The sequence below is a fragment of the Hesperophylax consimilis genome, chromosome 9, assembly GCF_061612785.1.
Source record: "Hesperophylax consimilis isolate HC1 chromosome 9, BYU_Hcon_1.0, whole genome shotgun sequence".
Lineage (NCBI taxonomy): Eukaryota > Metazoa > Arthropoda > Insecta > Trichoptera > Limnephilidae > Hesperophylax > Hesperophylax consimilis.
Genome location: NC_142844.1, coordinates 1,928,912 through 1,949,128, shown reverse-complemented (window position 1 = coordinate 1,949,128; position 20,217 = coordinate 1,928,912). Strand labels below are relative to the sequence as shown.

The 20,217-nt window shown below is 35.0% G+C and overlaps 2 protein-coding genes across 4 annotated transcripts in view; one reads left to right on the top strand and one right to left on the bottom strand.

Annotated features, from left to right (window-relative positions):
- LOC149420782 (uncharacterized) overlaps nucleotides 1-13,792 on the bottom strand; it is a 132,663-nt gene extending 118,871 nt beyond the window's left edge. Inside the window, exon 1 of the mRNA XM_089635116.1 lies at nucleotides 13,783-13,792. Within this exon, the coding sequence (XP_089491242.1) occupies nucleotides 13,783-13,792 (10 nt within the window). The remainder of the gene's footprint in view (nucleotides 1-13,782) is intronic.
- LOC149420780 (CUGBP Elav-like family member 2) overlaps nucleotides 1-20,217 on the top strand; it is an 864,914-nt gene that overhangs the window by 353,847 nt on the left and 490,850 nt on the right. The gene's annotated exons all lie outside the window — the stretch shown is intronic.

Sequence of the window (20,217 nt, the reverse complement as noted above, 5' to 3'; positions counted from 1 at the left end):
GGATCCTTTTAATTGGTTGTGGTAACTTTGGTTCTTTTTAGATGAGGCGTGTTACATTCTGTATGGTTTGAAAATAAGACAATGACCGACTACCCTGATTTTAACTACCTTTTCCTACCTGGTTTGCTCGCCCAAACGTTTTCGGTTGCTGCAGTTGATAATGTGCTAATATAATGAGACAATTAATTACAAATTAAGTACATGAAATTCACTATAGACAATTCAATTCAAGATGCACAAGATTCTAAGTTAATGATTTGACTATGGATTGTTAGTTTTGTGAGTTATTTCTATGAGTAGGTATTTTCGGGAATAGCTAGAGACAAAACATGTGTTGCTTTCGATTGGTCTCCGTCCAAATCCCATCCATCAACGTGACCAGCTCGAGAGCAGCCAAGTTGATGGTCCAATCCCAACACCTCCAGAAATGAATTGAATATCGCTCAGCGACAGATGAGATAATGACATGTTTTGCCTCCTGCCGGAGGGTGATGAGGGTGGAATGTGGGTCCTTGGTGGTAACTGATGATGTTGATGTTGATGATGAATGACGAAGATTCATCTTATACCGTTAGGTACAAGGGGCTGCTCTGGTCCGGTGGCATGATAGCCTGGTGTCAGGAACCATTTGGGTCACGTGGGTAGCGCGAGGTTTAGGTCGCGTCAACCTCCCCCAAATCGATGATGAGTTGAGCTTCGCCAGCATGCCGAAAATTAGGAGTCCACTCTACTAACCTCAAACATAAACATATACTGAAGTGGTTTGCATCAGCAACGTCAGGAGTTCGGGAGTCCCGTGAACACCCCTCTGGTTTACGCTCGTAAGGATAATGATGAATTCAGCTTCAGTTTGTTCGACTTCGCCTCTGCAGTCACGCTACTCCAAATAGCTCCTGGCTCCAGTCTATACAGCTTCTCGTTCCAGTAGAGGTAATGACACATATTTATCATATGTACAATACAGAACATACTTCAAGTCTTTCGTCCACACTCAAAATAGTCATGTCAATATTTAATTTGAACGGGGCGTCCATCCGACATAACGAATGTTTCCTAGACGGGAGATTTTACCCCACTTCAAAGTCATGGTCATTCGCTCTATCGTTTGTTACCCTCCGTTCGCTTCAAATATCAAAGAATGGTAGAAATTGATATCCTCGACTTCCGGCGCTAAGGATCAGGGATACTGGAATCATCAGGTCGTGAATCTGAAATCATCCGATCTCCGTCAGCTCAAACGGTTTCAGTCGGAGTCAATTTCCAACCTAATTCTGGATGACTTCTCCTCCTATAGTGGGGTAAGTACTTATTGAATTTGACAGGAAGGACGTCAGAAAGCGCCGAAACAACTTCATATTCGTCACGATCCCTTCGTTCTGTCAGCGAGAAAATCCTCCTCACACGCCAGCCAAGAATAGCATAGCCCTTATCCGCTTTGTTCCTTCGTCTACCAGCTAACTCAAGTAGGAAAGCCCATTAGCAATTTTCGTTCCCTTCGATCTGAACTCAGTGAAAGCGTCCTCTCACCAGCTGAAAATACTCGAAACAGGGGTCTATTCCGGGTGACTATCTAAGGCTGGTCCGCCAACACCTTCGACAGAAACCGGTGCTTTTTACGGGAATAACTCAACCACACCAATAGCAGGGGAAAAAGCCGGCGATGCTATACTAAAATAGACGTTATCTCGGTATCCAGGGTTATCGACTTTGCTAACACAAAAGTCCCTATTAGGCAAGCCAAATTACAAATTTCGTTCCCTTCGCTTTTGTCGCTTTGGTAAGATAGGACAGCCTACGGAAAATTCGTATACTTCGTCCCCGTCAAACCTATGAAAAATTAAAATCTCGCTTGATAGAATAGGAATGCCAGACAGATGCACTCTCTCGGCGACTAGCCTCGATCCGCTGCGTTATTCCGATTCAAAAATGAATTAAAAGAGCGATGTTTGAATAAATTATATTTAATTAAATATATTTTATGAATTCCGTATAGAATAAGTTGAATTCCCAAGGAGGATACGACAACTCATTTTCAAATAACAGGCATTGAAGATTTAATTTACCGTTCTATCCGTTACTATAAAAACACTGCATAAATACAATGGTTTGTGTTCTATAAATTTTGGCGCTAAATATAACTACTAGAGAATTATTAAATCATTTTAAACTCATAAACAATGTCTATTGTTGGATGATCTAAAGCGGTTTCAGGGTAACCGTTCTTCGTCCCTTTTTTAATGGCCAGGTCTCGTAATTTATGACCTCCTTCGCTAACGGGTACCTATAGTGCTCAAGTTGAATACCCTTACTTCAAAATACAATTGGATTATTTGGTTTACATTAAGGAAATAAGTGTTAATAATTAGATTATAATAGACTTACCGATACATCTTAGTGTCAACAATCCAAATAATTATAAAAAAACAAACACAGTCACATGCAGAAAACTCATGCTGTTAGAAAACCGCACCTTCTACACTAAATGATTTTAGCCGTGTTCGCGTCCCGACGATTAATTCTTGTTGACGCGCTTCCTAGTTTTTACTAACTCGACTATCTTAAAACGCTGACCGATCCTGATTATTCCTGACCGTCTCCCAGACCTTGAAACTCTGACCCCCTTGACTTTATTTCCCGCCTCCCAACGTTTTCAAAACCTGACTCTCTTGAACCGCTTTTTTCACCCTCGACTATCGACTTTCTTCTTCCGTTCTTCAACGCTAACTGTCTTGAACCGCTTTTTCTAACCACGACTATCGACTTCCTCCTTCCGATCTTCAACGCTAACTGTCTTGAACCGCTTTTTCTAACCACGACTATCGACTTCCTCCTTCCGATCTTCAACGCTAACTGTCTTGACCCGCTTTTTCTAACCACGACTATCGACTTCCTCCTTCCGATCTTCAACGCTAACTGTCTTGAACCGCTTTTTCTAACCACGACTATCGACTTCCTCCTTCCGTTCTTCAACGCTGACTGTCTTGAACCGCTTTTTCTAACCACGACTATCGACTTCCTCCTTCCGATCTTCAACGCTAACTGTCTCGACCGTCTCCCCGCACTTTCAAATCCAGACTCCCAAAAACTGACTACCCGCCCGCGCTCCTTAACCACGACTATCGACTTGCTTCTTCCGACCTTCAACGCTGACTGTCTCGACCGTCTCATTAACCACGACTATCGACTTCCTCCTTCCGATCTTCAACGCTAACTGTCCCGACCGTCTCCCCGCGCTTTCAAATCCAGACTCCCCCTTCTCAAACCAACCCCCCAAATCACCATATGCGATTTCTAATTTATGTTCTTTTGAATTCTGAATGCTTTTGTTTTCAAAAGACAGAAATGCACTAAAGGAACACATCAATTATGGCCCTAGAACCTGTCACATTAATTTTAAATCGTCTCAAAACCAATAAATTGTTACTCCTCCAGTGAAATGTCTAACTCTTTGTTCAAAGGATGAAACTTGACTACCCCCAGTCCAGTGGCGTGTTGGCCCACCAGCATTTTAGCTCGGCTTACTATTATCAACCACCATCACGGAGGTCTCTGACGATACAGTCATGTTCCTATTTTTTTTTTTTTCTCTACCCTAATAAATCTAAACACTTGTTTCTAAAGCAGCTTTAAGGCCAACATCTGGTAAACTCCTACTTCGTGAAATCAACTGAAAAATTCTTTCTAACCATAATAAATCAACAATAACAAAAATTTATCCCAGGGCGAGTCCATCACATGGTTTTGCTACAGTTTTATAATGCCTTCAGGAGGCAAAACAGCTGCTACGTGAATACACATTTTTTGCACAGCAAAACATGTTTAAAAATAAAATAAAAAATTATAAATTGAATAATAATATTTTTGAATATATAAAAGAATAAATTTTAAATTTAAGAAATCACAAGTTAGGATTCAAAATAAAAGACAATCCATGGATGTGGATTTTGCAAGTGATATGTTGTAGAAAAGAGCTCTTCTTTTTCCACTATTTTGCCAATGTTTATGGGGAAATGAATGATAGATTTTTATTTTTACATTAACTCCACAAAGGAGTGGGGACTCGCTATGTATCATATTTGGGGATGTTTTTCGAAGAATCCTTTTGAGAAGATGAAAGGGTGATTGTAACTGGAGGGAAAAAACACAACATAGGGCCAACCATTCTAACCTAGTACCTACCTACAAGCACGAGATGTAAAAGCAACCCAAAACTATTCTATATTTCAAGCTGGAACAATTAACACATATTCACAAAATTTCATTGAAATCGGTTGGGCGATTTCAAAGATTAGCGTGTACAAACAGTTTTCTTTATGTGTTATTAGGATATTTCAGGAAAATATATATTTTTAATTACTTATGGCGGTTTGCGCCCTACGTACCTAGGTACTTGTTCCTATGGCTGAATGCAAGGACGTAAAATAAATTGACTACGCGCAGTACTTTATATGGGACGCATCGGATCACTTGGGGACCATCATTAATCAACTGTGAAAAATGATGTACAAATGGCTTGACGTTTCGCATGGCTAACGCGCCGCATCACCCAGAGTCTGGAGGCCCATCGCACACTGCAGATTGTGGATTTTCTAATTTTCCGGATCAATAGTCCCGGCGCTGGCATTGCATATTTCATCGGCGCGTATTCGGTAGAGATTGTTAAATTAAACATAAGCCTCCGTGGAGCCGATCGTAAAAACCTGCGCGTCATACCTTTTTACACTGAGTAGGGATTGCGTGCAGGGGAGGACTATCTGTTGTAGCGCCGTGAGTCTGTTTCAGTGGAATATTCATATTGATGTTGTATCAACTTATACAAAAGGTTGTTAACCTGATTGGGCACAAACTGCTTTACCTACTGCAAGAAAAATGAAGGATATCTTAACTTAGAAATATTTATTGTTCCTAAGTCACGTAAAATAGTCGTCATTTTTCGCACAGAACGCCGCTTAACAGAATATTGCTAAATGCAAGTTGAGTAATCAACTTGCGTCTTCTTAAGATGGGAGAAGAAATCTACCTTCGTAAAATGCAAAAAGATACCTTTGTTAAAAAAGTGTGTGTGCATTGATGTGTTTTTAAAGTGACTTGTGATGCATTTTTAATTGAACATTATCTTGTACGGGCCCGCAATCGACATCAACATAGAGCCGGATCATCAAACCCGGTAATTGCAAAATATTGTTTTTGTTACTCTCTGTGTCGGTTGGGGCATCGCAAATTAGAAGTATCTTCAGTACATTTTATTAAGAAATGGTCATGAAGTCACATTTTTAAAGGATAAAAATAAGCCTTACTCATTTTTTCTGTGTGTAGTACATGTATTGTTATTTGTACATCTTACTAAAATATATTTAGTTATAGCAATATAATACACACGGAGAAAAAATAGTAAAAAGAATCTCGTTTAAGAACACGTGTTCCGACATCGTGATAATACATTAAAAGTTTATTAGGAAACCTGTCAATTCATTCGTTAAGATCCTGCAATCCCGTTTTTAACCGGATTACAAATAATTTGAAGAAATTCTTAATAAATTTCCAACACTCCTAATGAATTTCTTCATGCAAACTTGCTTGCTACAGGTGGATCAAAAGTTTCTGCTTTTCACTTTTGCAGTACATACGTACTTCTATAGGATACATAATATTATGTTGAATAAAAATATATATTATTCTCTGGGAATATTTGCTTTACCTACAGCACAGCACCCGATTCAACCAGAACAGAATTAGAACGCTTTAATCAACAGAGCGACTCAACTGCACCATGCTGCACTGACCGGCGTTGACATTTTCATCGACAATTACAGTCAGTTTACGTATATCACATTTTATTTCTACTTTGCTCTATTTCCTATATATCTTTTCTAGTTGTACCAACATAACATAACACAATTGAATATCAACTCTTTCATATTATTTTTACTTTGCTCTATTTCCTATATATCATTTCTAGTTGTAACAACTGTTGTAACATAACACAATTCAATGTCACTTCTTTCATGTTTTATACTGAAGTTCCTGACATTTTTTTAAATTTTATTTTTAAATTATCAGTGAAATGGTTATTTTGAATATTAGGAATGTTAAGACCACCAAGCTAGGCACATGCCCGTCTTGTGGTTTTACGAAATATTTTTTTTAGAAATCAGATGTAGACTGTAATTTCCCTCTAATTTTGAATGTCAAGTATACAAAATTTCATCAAGGTGTAGTCACATTCTTTTAGGGGTGGGAAAAGTTTTTCAAAATCTCATATAGACAGTGGCCTTACTCTTGTTTTGAAGGTCAAGGTGCTAAATTTCATCAATCTCAGAATAAAATGTAGATTTGTACAAAAATCAAATCCACACCGCCCGCCACGGACACTCTTCTTTATAAAAGAATTGCTTTCTTGTAAACAAGTTCCGAAAGTGATAGCTGTTTCATTCCAAAGGCTTTATCAAACCAATACAGAAGATTTATTTAAATATGTATAAATATCGTCTACTTTTATTTCATTTTCATTTATTTTAATTTTTTAGTAACACCTCACAAGAGTGCCCTTGTCTGTACAGTGTAAAGTTAACCCGGTTGTGCAGCGTTTTGAGGCAGGTTAAGGTATGAGCTGTATGAAGAGATTTATTAGTTCGGGTCTTGAAGATGTCTGGGTTATATGGAAGGAGAAAAACAGATGCCGGTAGCTCGTTCCACAATACGAGCCGTCTTACACAAAAACGAGTTGAAGAAGCCAACTGTGAGCGGGTTTTACGCTCGTGTTCGTTGAGTTTCACGCAAGTGCTTCGTTGCACCGGGCATCAATGCTGATAGTTTCTTAGCGAATAGATGTATTTACTTATTAATATAAAATATTTGTTTATAAATATGAATTTATAAATAATATCGAGATATAACGAAAATGTGAATTTTTGTTCTATTTTTGGGCCTATATTCATAGCTAGTCCTACCCTGGATGTGATACTTACCATGCTTACGAGCAGGCCGTAATAAGAGTATGTAGGCACTATACCCCGTACAGTACTAATATTGCGCACCGGTAAGGTGTTCTCTCCGATGTGTTTGTTTATGTTTTTCATACACAAGGCAACTTAAACGAAACACAAAGGAAAACTCGTCAAAATGAATTATGGTGCTGTCGGGGTTGGGGATAAAATATTATATTATATTAGTCAAAAAAATGCTGAACTCGCATATTTTTCTCTATTTTTGCTAGTTTTCGTAAATATCTGGGCAGCCTTCGATATCTTCCGAGTTATTTATGGTATTGACATCGAGAAGCTACCTAATTAATTGATCATTCAAATTAGAAGTATTTCGTTACCAAATAGAGATACATTCTATACACTCACTAGTATCTCCCGTGCTGAGGATTTCAAAATAATATTATTAAACTTTAGTAGGATTTAATTCAATTTTTTTATTAATTTGAAGTATGGAAAATAAGAAATAATTTTAAGCATAATAAGTAGGGTTTTTTTCTAGTATATATTTTAATGTAAAGTCCCAACTGCTACCAACCGTCTGGAGCCAATGAGACTATGGCGTCCCCAATTGGGGTGTGTTGTGAGGCTTAAGGTAGTGGATAGGGGAAGGAAATAGGAGGAGGAACGTGGGGAAGTACCTAGCTATTCAGATCTGGTCACCAAACACGGCCAAAGCCATTTCACGCAACGTTTCAATTGTGAATGGCGGTCTTACACTAGGGCGATACTGAAAGTATCCTTCACTCTGGAAAGTACCCCAAATATTATTTTTAATTAGAATTTTGTAAAATAACACAAATTAATCACATAAAATTTACTTGCGCACGTCGGGATTTAAACCTGCGACCTCCATCTTGCTAGTCGAGAGCCTCACTCCTCGACCACGGAGGCCGATATGTGCTTCATGCTATAGTTTACCTCTAGGTCATAGATATATACAAAACACAGTTTTACTGCCAGTTTTACGCCACTTCTTTCTCCACCCATGCACTCTACATCTCCCACCCGGTCATAATACTGCATTCCATTCAGAACGCCAGAGAAATTCTAATAAACATCCCTTATAATATTTCTACTTCGTTTAATATAATTTATTGCCTTTCGCCCGCTGACCGAGCGGTTTAGTTCGGAATAAAAAACGAAACACAAGTTCCACGGCGTTCTGTACTATGGCGGTGGGAGCCAGTCAAAACTTTCCTTGTAAATCTAACTACCGCGGTGTGTATACTAAATAAGCTCTTACAACTTTAGGGATATTCACGGTACAGAGTCGGTTCGATACTACGGTACGTAGATACTGCGTTTTACGGCACTGTATCTAAACAAACTCCTTCTATATATGCTTTTAGATACTTCGTCATAATTTTCAGCCTTAGCAAGCTAAAAAAAATTCTGAATTTTCAAGCAAGGATTCTTTTTAATTTGGGTCAAAAAAGTAGTTTTTATCTACGGACGAGAGTCGCTGTAGTTTTTAATTAAATTATAACTATAAACATTGATAATATCAAAATTCTTCTCGTGCTCAACCAATAATAAAAACCTTTAAAACTGACTTCTTTTAAGTTTTCTTACTAATTAATCTAAAATTCTTTTCCGTCTCATAAAGTAATAAATAATAATAAAAATTATTATTCTTTGTCTTCTTTTCTTATTAACATATAGAGATAATGACATCCTCACTGGGATCTCCCGTGCTGAGGATTTCATTTACATATTGTAATTTAATTATAAGAAATTAATATTACAACAATGAATTGAAATAACATAAAAATGTTAAAAGGACACTCTTTGTTAGTTCATATTTTTTCAATACAAAATAGATGTATGAAACTTTAAGAAAACCGGATGATAACTACTATTAAAGTTATAAAAAAAATAACATTTTTAACGCATTGTACCTTCACACAATCTCATCGCCTTGAGAACGTAAAACCTTTTTGAATTGTTTAAATATTTATTCAAAACCCTGATGATGACCCATGATAATTTAACAACCCGAGCAGGTAGGTATCTGTTGAGCACAGATAACAATGGAAGTACCTATCTTCTAGTAGAATTCAACCCCAAACTTTACGATTATCATCGAGGTGTTGTTGAAATTAACTTGTGTCGATATTTTTATCAACGGAATTTTCTAATTTTATTTTACTCTAGTATTTTGCTGATCGAATTACAAAAGTGTTCATTGAATAACAAAATTATTACACGAATGAAGACAAAGTCAAGTAAAGTCATGAAAAAAAATGTAAATATGAAAACCACACAAGAGTGAGACTATGGTATCCCCAATTGGTTTATGTTGTGAGTCTGAAGATTATGGGGAGGGGGAGGAGAAAAATCAAGGTGAGAGAGTACTTGGCTATTCGGATCTTGTCACCAAACACGGCTAAAGCCATTTCAAGCAACGCTTCAATTCTGAATGGTTGTCTTACACCAGGACGATTATGAGAGTATATTTTACTCTGGAACGTGGCGCAAGTATACTATATATTATTTTTAATGAATGAATAGTAAAATAAGACGAATTATTCAAATAAAATTTTAAATCATCGAAGAGGGGTGCGTAAAAGAAATATTTTGAACTTAGCAAAGTTACACTTTTTTTTCTTGGCTTATAAATATTCTTTATGGTTTTAATTACCAATATCTGTTCTACTTGCAGTATTTAGTTAAAGCATCTTAATTATTTCCAAGCGATGAAATTTTCAAACCAAAAATACATGATTTTGCATTCATTTATAGTGTGATGCACGGTAGCAACAGTGGGTACCCTGTAGTACGTACAGTACACATAGGGAGAAGCTAGCCGCGATCCGAGGCCGGGTGGGATGGTGCGACGCGCCACAGTATGGAAGCGTGACAATGAGACATCATAAATTCGTCCAACTTTTTATTAAAACTTGGTATATTTATGCACAAGGAAATACCAGCGGAGTTCTTCTCTCTTCTCTCTCCAGGCGGGGGATGTTATTTGAAGCGAATGGTTGAACTTTGGACCAACTTTCGAAATGAGACCACATTACTTGTACATTTCCTTTGTTAGTCCTTTCCATTAAAGGGTACAATTTGCGGAACTCTTTTTCAAATTTACAAAGTTATTTTAATTAGCTTTGATAATGAAAAGCGCGAGATCTAGACCTATTATGAACAATGAATAAAGGCCATTGTTTGCATGGGATTAACTAAATGGTGTAGAACAAATTCTTAAAGATAAAAATAACTTATGAGAAAAATAAATATGAACATTTTGTATTTATATCATGACTCTTATTTTTATGCGGTCATATATCCAGGTAGGCAGTAGGCAGAAGGCAGTCGTACCACTCGCATTCCTAAATGACCATTGTTCGTTTTATGTTGGGAGTTACGCGATCTCTTCGTGAATAAACAAAGAAAAATACATTGACCGTACTCGGGCCATAAAATAAACATTTTCCCATTTCCCATATTGAACTGATACATATTGTGTAGAGCAATCTGCAGGTATTCTGAACATCCTTAAAGAGGGGGAGTACTACTTTATTAGGGTTTAAGACTCGTATTTTGCCCGCCTGAAAGGGCGGCTGCAGGGGTTGGGGGTTGGTGGTCGGGAGGCGGATATTGGAGTAGGGATGCTTTATGGTTGTATTGGGATATAAGTGAATTATTCATGCATCCATCCAATCAACATTCTTGCTCCCATCCAGGGCCACTCTACTCCGAAGGTAACTTTAAACTTTGGATATTTCCAATAATAATAATTGTGGCCAATAAGTTGGGTCGAGCGTCCACTTGAGGTAGTCTCGCTCAGGTGAATCATATTGATGCAGGAGTCTAAGACACACGAGAGGACCCTCTATAGAAACAAAAACGAAACTAAGCTTCATTTAATTTCTACGATCTCGAAATCTAAGGTTTTCCTGATGCAATTTTGCGAATCCCCATGGAATGACTTGTTATTGTTATTGTAAATCATTTATTTTTGTGAGCTGGAAAAATTCAATTATTATTCTTTTCTTTTTTTTCATTAAATTTTGTTATATTTTTTTCATAATTTTAATAATTTCCAAACCTTATTAGCAAATTCGATTAGAATTTTTTATTCAAAATTCTTAAAATGTATTAATTTTGGTGTCATGTTCCTGATTTATGTAATGTAAATTCCTGTATAAGTTTTCCTTTATCAATTGATCAATGTTTGCTTAGTACGTTTTCTATTTTTTTAATTTTTTTTAGGCAGGTAATCATGACAACAATGACTACCAATGGAAATGAAGCGTTGTACCTGCCTACATAAAAAGATACCGCCGTAAAGAAACTCACTACCAATTTAAATGATAATTTTATAAATGTACCTACTATCCTTCACCGTTCAGGTTATTTCTGATCACTACATGATACCGCTAGGCCTTGATGGGATCTAGCTGGTGTTTGCTTTCCCGGAGTTGCTAGTGGCCGATGTCATACTAAAGAGGAAGTCTGCAACCACAACTACTGCACTTTGCTCCGTCTGTATTGAGACGGGTAGGCGACATTACTGAACTTATGTTTCTAAGAACTCTATGACGTATAATGATAATGTAGGCAGGTCCGTGAAAAATCACGGGATATTATAATTGTAGGATTAATAAATGAGTGTTAGCTTAAAAACGTACATATTTGAAAATTCATTAAAAGAGACTTTTCTTGTCAAGAAAAAACCTATAGAAATATAACCAAAAGAAAAACACATTTCAAATACGCAATCAAATATTTAAATAATATTTTGTTAAAAAATAAGCAAATGAAATCTGGTAAAAAATATATTATGAAATTGGTTGGTACTTTATAGATTTGTCGTGTTATTACAATCAATTCCAATTTTGATCAATTCCAATTCCAACTGATAGACAGGCAACCAAAAATAGTACTTTTGATGAGGTAAGACGTTTTCATGATTTTTCACAGAAAACTCACTTCGATTTGAGAGTATATGCTGGGCTTTAATCTAATTTTCGGAGTAAGTAAAAGAATATCTGCAACACCTAAGTCAAATTTTAACGTTTCTCAAAATAGTTAACAATTAATAGCTTAAGAAAATTAATGAAATAAATCTGTTTTACAGTTATGAACATAACATGTTTATTTGTTGGAGCAAAGTTATAATGTTGAATACATAAAGCATAATGCTTTTGGTGTAGGTAAATTAGCATCTGTTGCACTTACCTAAGTTTTTAAAAACCGCAGATAATGATGTTTTTTTTTCAAATTTGTTTACTTTGCTTACTAAATAATTGATCGTCGGTTAATTTGTAAAATGTAAATATTTATATTAATCACAAAAATATATCCTCATAATATATAAGCTTTCCAGAATCCCTAATGATTACATTACTTTACTAAATTACGAAAACAGTGAAAGGAATTATCAATAAAATGCTTTAGTGATTATTTTAGCCTAATAGAAAAATAAGTACATCAAAATGAAAAAAAATAAGTTTTTCTAAATCTCAACAAAATAACGATTGTGGATTTCCAAATAACATGTACTTAAAATATGTGCCGACAATATCAAAGGTATAGTTGTTGTAGTGATTTGTTTTTGGGGTATTATGCCGTGTTGCGCTGCCTTCTTCTTTAGTTAACGTTTCGGACAGCATTGCAGTGTCCATCATCAGGGCAGATGTGTAATCTGAATTATCCCTAAAACAAATCACTAAAATCTCTAACTTATTCATAAAGGTGTTTATGACAGATATTCCTTTCAATACTGTTCCCGATATTTCAGTGAAAGACTCATTAAATCTTGACAAATGTTTCATCAAAATAGAAGCCATAGAAAATGGCATTAAAGAATTAGATAACAATAAATCTACTGGATCGGATGGCACGCCTCCAATATTTTCATAACTTGTGTTAGTAGTCTGATATATCCTTTATATAAACTATTGAACAAGTCTTTATCTTCTTGGTCTTTTCCGGCTCAATGGAAAAAGAGTAATTTAACACCTACTCATACAAAGGCAATAAAAACGATATGTTAAACTACAGACCAATTTGTATAACGTCTGCTTTACTAAAACTTTCTGAGAAATTAGTGCTAGATATCATTGTAAAACCTATCAACAACATTATTGTTCCTAACCAACATGGGTTCATCACAGGTGGCTTTACCTTAAGTAATTGAATGATTTATGACAATTATTTATCTGAATTCCTTAGTCTCAAACAACAAGTGGACAGGATATACACTGATTTTAGTAAAGCTTTTGACAAGTTTTGACATTACATACTTATGTATAGACTCCGATTATTAGGCATCAAAGGTAAATTAACCAGTTGGATTGTTAGTTATCTTAGCAATAGGTTACTTAGCATAAGGATTAAGTCTTCACAATCTTACATATTTATGGCCACAAGTGGGGTTCCCCAAAGGTCTCACCTCGGCTCAATATTTTTCTTATTATTTATTCATCAATGACATCGTTGGCCAATTGAATATTGTAGAAGTCCTGCTATTTGCTGACGACTTAAAAATATGTAAAAGAATACTTTAAAACAACTTTCTATCACACAAACCCTGTGCAGATTTTTTTAACAATATAAGTTCTGCGAAAAGAATTCAGCAAATTCGTACAACAAGAATTGGCTCAGGTCTGAACTTTATGGCAATTCACCCTAAATACTCATTTGGACGAAACATTTGTACCAGGCTCCACTTCTACTTTATAGCCTTCTAGATCAGTCGTCAAATTCCTTGTGAACATTAAAAAAGAATGTTAAATTATTTATGCTATCCGATGATTTCCAACACATTCTTTCATCTTTGTGCACTCACCTCCCCACATTCTGGAGTTATTAACCATTTTTTTTAACTTCTGATTTTGTTGTCCGGGTTAAATCTTCCCCAAAGGAAAAACTTAACCCTTCCACACACTTTTCCACAAATGATCATCTAGTCAATCAACACTATGTAAGTGCATTATATAATACAAGAAAAACACGTCAACTCACCAGAGATCAAATGGGAAAATAATTCACCGACTCCAGATATTTTCATATCAGAGGGTTCGGCTTGGTAGAACTTCTAACAGGGCCTATAAATCCTACTGATTCCTCGACACAAATATTTAAAAAATCTTTTGTTATCCTACATGTATTCAAAATGACCGACTTTTGCATCTTTATATATAAATTTTTTGATAGATAATGCCAGAAGCCGAAATAACGAATGGTAATATTTTTATAGTCTAAGAATGCCAAATTCTTTTTATTTCATTTCCTAAATCTGTGTTTTTTCTTATTTTTATTATTATTATTATTTGTCCTTTTAAATTGTGGCATAATATTTTGTATATGTATATTTTTTCATCATTTTCCTTTTATAATGTACTTTTTTTCTCTTTCTTTCTTCTCTCATTTTTAAAATAATAATTTATTTAAATTTTTCTAGCAGTAAAATATCAATGAATATGATGGTCACCCTATATGTTTACTATGCTATGCGGTAATGAATTGTAATGTAACAATATTGTTCTCTTAATATATAATCTTTTTGCTATTTTTAATTCTTATTATTTTTTAAAATTATTAACCACAACACAAGCTTGCCCTTGTGAGGTTAAAAATTATGTTTAAAAAAATATTTGAGTAAAAAAAAATACGAAAAGTTACAAAATGCTTTATTTTTTAACATTCAGTAATGTCTATTAATACGATTTTCCAAAACTCATAACAATATCTTAAATGAATATACATTAAATAATATTAAATTAACACCAGCTTCACAAATTCATGACTTAGGAGTAATATTTGATGTAAACTTGACATTCATTACACACACTAACTATATAACTAATAAGGCTGCCTAATAAAGTTGGCTTCATTTGCAGAACTTAATAAAGTCCTTAGATTGAATGAACCCTCTATATTTCATTAGTCAGAAGTAAAGTGAGATATAATTCACCTATTTGGTCCTTTTTCACTCTGACAATATAAAAAGAGTTCATCACATATTTCTTAGATAAGTAAATTTTAAGCTTAAAATTCCAATTGGATTCATTAATTACGTCAGTTTGATGAATTAATTGCATCTAATAATACTGTCTGACAGAAGAATCAAGAATCTGACCAGAATAACAATTCAATTGACAGTCCTGCCATCGTTATCACTATTAAATTCCTGAATGTGCTGACTAGGAACACAAGACAAAATGTAATATTCTTCCTCAATATATACACAACCAACTATCAGATACACTTACTAACCTATAAGGTGCATAATCTGGGCAGCAAGTTAAGGAGTACTATTGATATATTTATTTACTCCATTCATATAATCAAGCGTAATCTATACCAGCAATTTTTTGAATCCTACACATTATAGTAACCTTGGTAATGTAGTTTTAGCGATTTGTCTTATATGTAGTATTGTTCTGGGTTTTATATTATGTTATGTTACTGTTACATGTTTTACTAATATTGTTTCATATTCAGTTGTATCATACTTATTTTAATATGATTTTCAATATCTTTCTAGATGTATTTTCTTCTTAAAATCCATGTAAAAGCCCAGCTGGGCGTAAAACAAAATAATAGAAAAAATAAATATTAAGAAATGGCTATTTTGTTTTGAAGTTTCGTTGAACCTACTGATCTCATAGAAAGAATATAAATAAGGTTTAATGAAAAATTAAGGGCTTACTGCCTTATACTTATTTTTTCCTCTTTTTAATTTTACTCTGCCTTATATTCCACTTGTAAAAATTAACTTCCTCGGGCTTCAGTTAATCGACAGCTTAGCCTCTATTTACACGTTCAGCAGTGAACTTAGCTTGTAGAATACTTTTACCAATAGAGAGGTTTTTTTCAGTTCTGAGCTATACGGAAGTCTAAAGTGATGGCGTTGAAAGAGTACGAAAACAGTGTGCAATATAGTTGTAAATGAAGAATTTAGGTGGATGTGTTTGTGTATTTGGGAAGTATATTTGCGAGAGATGAGAGGTCTGATAGAGATATTGAATGAAGGGTAAATGCAGGTAACTCCATAAATAGAGGACTGAACGCATTTGGCGCTAATAGAAAACTGTCCAAAGAAGCGAAGCTAGCAGTCCACAATGGACTTCTGGTACCTGCCCTAAAGTATGGCAGTGAGTTATGGAACTGGCAGAGTGAGGATGAAAGTAGACTGATTGCTGTAGAAACTAGAACCCCTAGGCGTATGTGTGGTAATAATATGAAAATAAATAATGCAAGTCTGATGTAAAACGTTATGAGTAAGATTAAGATAGGGACGCTCAGATGGCTTGGGCATGTAGAGCAAATGAACGAAGAAAGGATTTCATGGAGAATATATATATATTTTTTTTTATTATTTATTGAGTTAGTTTATACATTTGAATATAAACTAATATAAACAAGATCATACTTCATTTTGTAATTTTACATATTTTTATAATAAATATAACATTTCTTTTTAAATACATTCATTCTTCCTTCATTCTTCAGACTTTCAGGCATTTCATCATACATTTTTAGTCCTTTGTACATTAGGCAGTTCTGTGATTTTGTTTTTTTCATGTGTGGCAATCTAATCCTATTTACATTTCTGGTTTCGTAATTATGAACATCTCTTTTAAAAACAATTTCATCCTTAAAATATTTTGGCATTTGGTTGTTCATGATTTTATGTACAAAAATTAACACATTAAATAATAGTCTCTTTTTTATAGAAATCCAATTTAGCTGCTCTCTCATTTGATCTATGCTTGCGTATTTTCCTTTTCCTAGTATACATCTCATAGCTCTATTCTGTATAATATCTAGCTTGTTCAAGTTTCCTTCATTGGCCAAATAAAACATAGTAGAGCAATAATCTAAATGTGGAGCAACTATAGTTTTATAAATCAGCTCTGTAGTGTTTCCATTTAGTTTATTTCTTAATCTTCTAAGAAAATTGACTTTTTTAGATACCTTCTTTAGCACATATTCAAAATTTGCTGAAAATATGACGCAAATGCGAATGGTAGAAGAACTCGGGGACGCCCGAGGAAGATATGCCACCATCAAGTGAAACAGTTACTGGAGTTGGGCCATGTCAAGAGCCAGAATAATAGAGGAGTAATGTATGAGACCATGTATGAATTTGAATGAGGCAAGTAGTGTGTGCCAAGACAGATTTATTTTTCTCTGTCTACCCCTGCTGTTTAATTAGTTAACTTTACTGATTTTTCGTAATCGGATCGTGAATCGGATAGTCGAATTTTTGTTATTTATTTTTGGGGTATTATGCCGTGTTGCGCTAACTCCTTCTTTAGCCAATGTTTCGGACAGCATTGCAGTGTCCATCATCAGGGAAGATGTGTTATTTAGAATAACAAATAACACATCTGCCCTGATGATGGACACTGCAATGCTGTCCGAAACGTTGGCTAAAGAATGAGTTAGCGTAACACGGCATAATACCCCAAAAACAAATAACAAAAATACTTTTGGCCGTGAAAATCTTAAATCATATTTTCGGATAGTCGAATGTATATTTATTTCCATTATCTAAGAAATTGGGTTTGTAAGCTACAAATAAAGCTCTTATTACTTAGCAGCCCTCTAAACTAAGTCTAAGCCATATAACACCAACATTGAAAGAGGTTAATGTGCCTGACAAGTATACTCGTGGGAGATCCCATGCAATTTTTTATACTCCGAAAGCGAGGACTTCTGCCTATCAGAACGCGCCAATCAACAGAGCGACTCAACTGCTTTACGGTTCTGCATTGACCATCGACATTTCTAATGTCACTTCCTGACCGTTCAGCAACTATCTATTCATATGTGTCACAAAATAGTAAAGCTACCCCAATAACTCTTGAATAAACTTAAATGCCCTCAAATTTGTGATCTTCCCAGTAATAAATTGGTGCATGACCGATTTCGGGAAAATATAGATAATTAAATAAATAATCTAGCATATTATCTCCCCAAGTCAACAGAATTATAGCGCCAGAAGGCGATTTCTATTATATTTCAGAAGCGTTGATCATGCCCTTATAACTCATAAAAGTTAGAAAGTTGAGAAATAGGAAGTCTGTGCTTTATTTGGATTTATGTATTTAATTAGGTATTTCAAATATTAACAACAATATCATAATTTAATTTTCTTCAACGTCTAACCAACAACATGTAAATTAACGATGTTACTTATTTATAAAGTTTCGCTAAATTTCATTACTTTCATAATTTAGCGTTATTCGAAATTTCATCCTTGGGCATTTTAAGTAAAGCTGAAACTTTGATCGTAAAATCGGCTGAACTAACCCGTTACGCTCCCCATAAAATGGTGCATCAAACTTACCTAATTTACCGGTAACGACTTATTAACAATCTGGTCGATTACACACTTACCCTTAAGGCAAGGCTTTATGCAAAACAACCCTAAACCCGAGGTACTTGTCCGCTAATCTGAGACAGGGATGTTTGAGGAGTATTTAGCCGGTTCCAGTGAAATATTATACTTATCTGACTTTATCATACTTGACCTCAATATGGAGTACCTTCATACTAAGTGAGGTAATTATTCATACAGGTAGGGAGTATACCCGCGTAGGGGGATGTTTACAGACACACTGAAGTGACCAGAGGAAGATGATAATAAATTGGGTTGCTGGATGTCTGGTTTCACAAAAAACAGCACTAACGAATTAACGACGCCAGACTCAAGAGACCAACCGAGAAGAAGAAGTACTATATACTGCATTAATTAAGATGTTCTACACTCTAGTCCTCCCTTCTTTTGCCATATTACGAAACGATAGCCGCCAAAAACCCATTAATATCCTAGATAAATCTGCAATTTACATTTAATTGATGGATTCGTAATTTATTATTTATTTAATCGTAAAATTTTATAATTTTTTAAGACTGAATGCTGGACAAATGAGATCTTCGTGGCGTACGTGTTCCAAAACCAAATAATATATTTGTGTGAGAAATGTGGAGAATGCTAGGCTGATGTAAGCGTAATGAGTAAGATTAAGAAGGTTCTCTCAGATGCTTTGGTCATGTAGAGCAAATAAACAAAGTAAAGAGTATAAGAAAAATACATGACGCAAATTGAAATGGTAGAAACAAATAAACTAAATACTTTAGTCGAGCCATGACTGAATAATAGAAGATATCTACGAAACGATGTATGGATGTGAATGAGGCAAGGAATCAAGATCGCGTTCTTTGGCGGTCCGTCCTCTCGGCCTACCCCTGCAGGAAAACGGAGTGATCTGTAGTTGATTATATTAATGCCACAATTATTTCTTTGATTTCTATTCACTTTACTTTTTACCTTGTATTTAATAAAATTGTGGTATTTATGAATATGTGGTTTTAACCTAAACACTTAAAATTTGTTATTTGAATACGAATTTATGTTTGTATTCACTCCGATGTATAATTTGATTCATTTTATAAATTGACTGGCATCCTTCCAAAAAGACTCTGCAAAATAATAGAAATGACATTTACATTGTGAAGAAAGTAGACAGCAGTGATTGGCAGAAGTAATCCAAGCAGTTTGTCGTATTAACCGTCACCCCATAAAACATTTTCCCTAAGAAAGAGGTTTGTTCTTCCGCTGATGTGACGGAGATAGCCCTACAAATTAACTGGCCCTTCATAAATCACAGTACACCGAGCAAACTTGTAGTTGCTGCTGAGTGACCTTAAATCCTAAACAAAAGCCAGCGCGAGACTTCGGTATTTTATTGCCCGGAAGTTTATAAATGTTTTTGATACATGGCTTTTATGTATTTTCATGCGGACCCCAACATTAAAGAAGGTGGAGACTTTTCCCTTTCCATTTTCTTCGTTTTAATACACATTTGGAATAATTTATAGTACTGCCATCTTTTCCTAAACCAGCGCATTGAATGTGTGCAAATACTTAAATTTTTGCTTTGCGCTTTACAAATTTCTCTCATTTTAACTTTTAAGTAAAACTTTCAAATACTTTTTTGAGAGGTTAATGTATTTTGGTATACTTCAACGAATCTTTACCAAAGTTTGACTACACTTTCATCTTTTACCATTTACCGATTTTTGTTATAAAATCATTTTTTTGTGTGCAAGATGACAGTTCAGAATTGAAACGTTGCTTGAATTGGCTTAAGCCGTATTTGGTGACTAGATCTGAATATCCAGGTACTTGCTTTTCGCATTCCTCTTCCTCGTCTTCTTCTCTTTGTTAATTTTTTCAGCCTCACAACAAATCGCAATTAAGGATGTC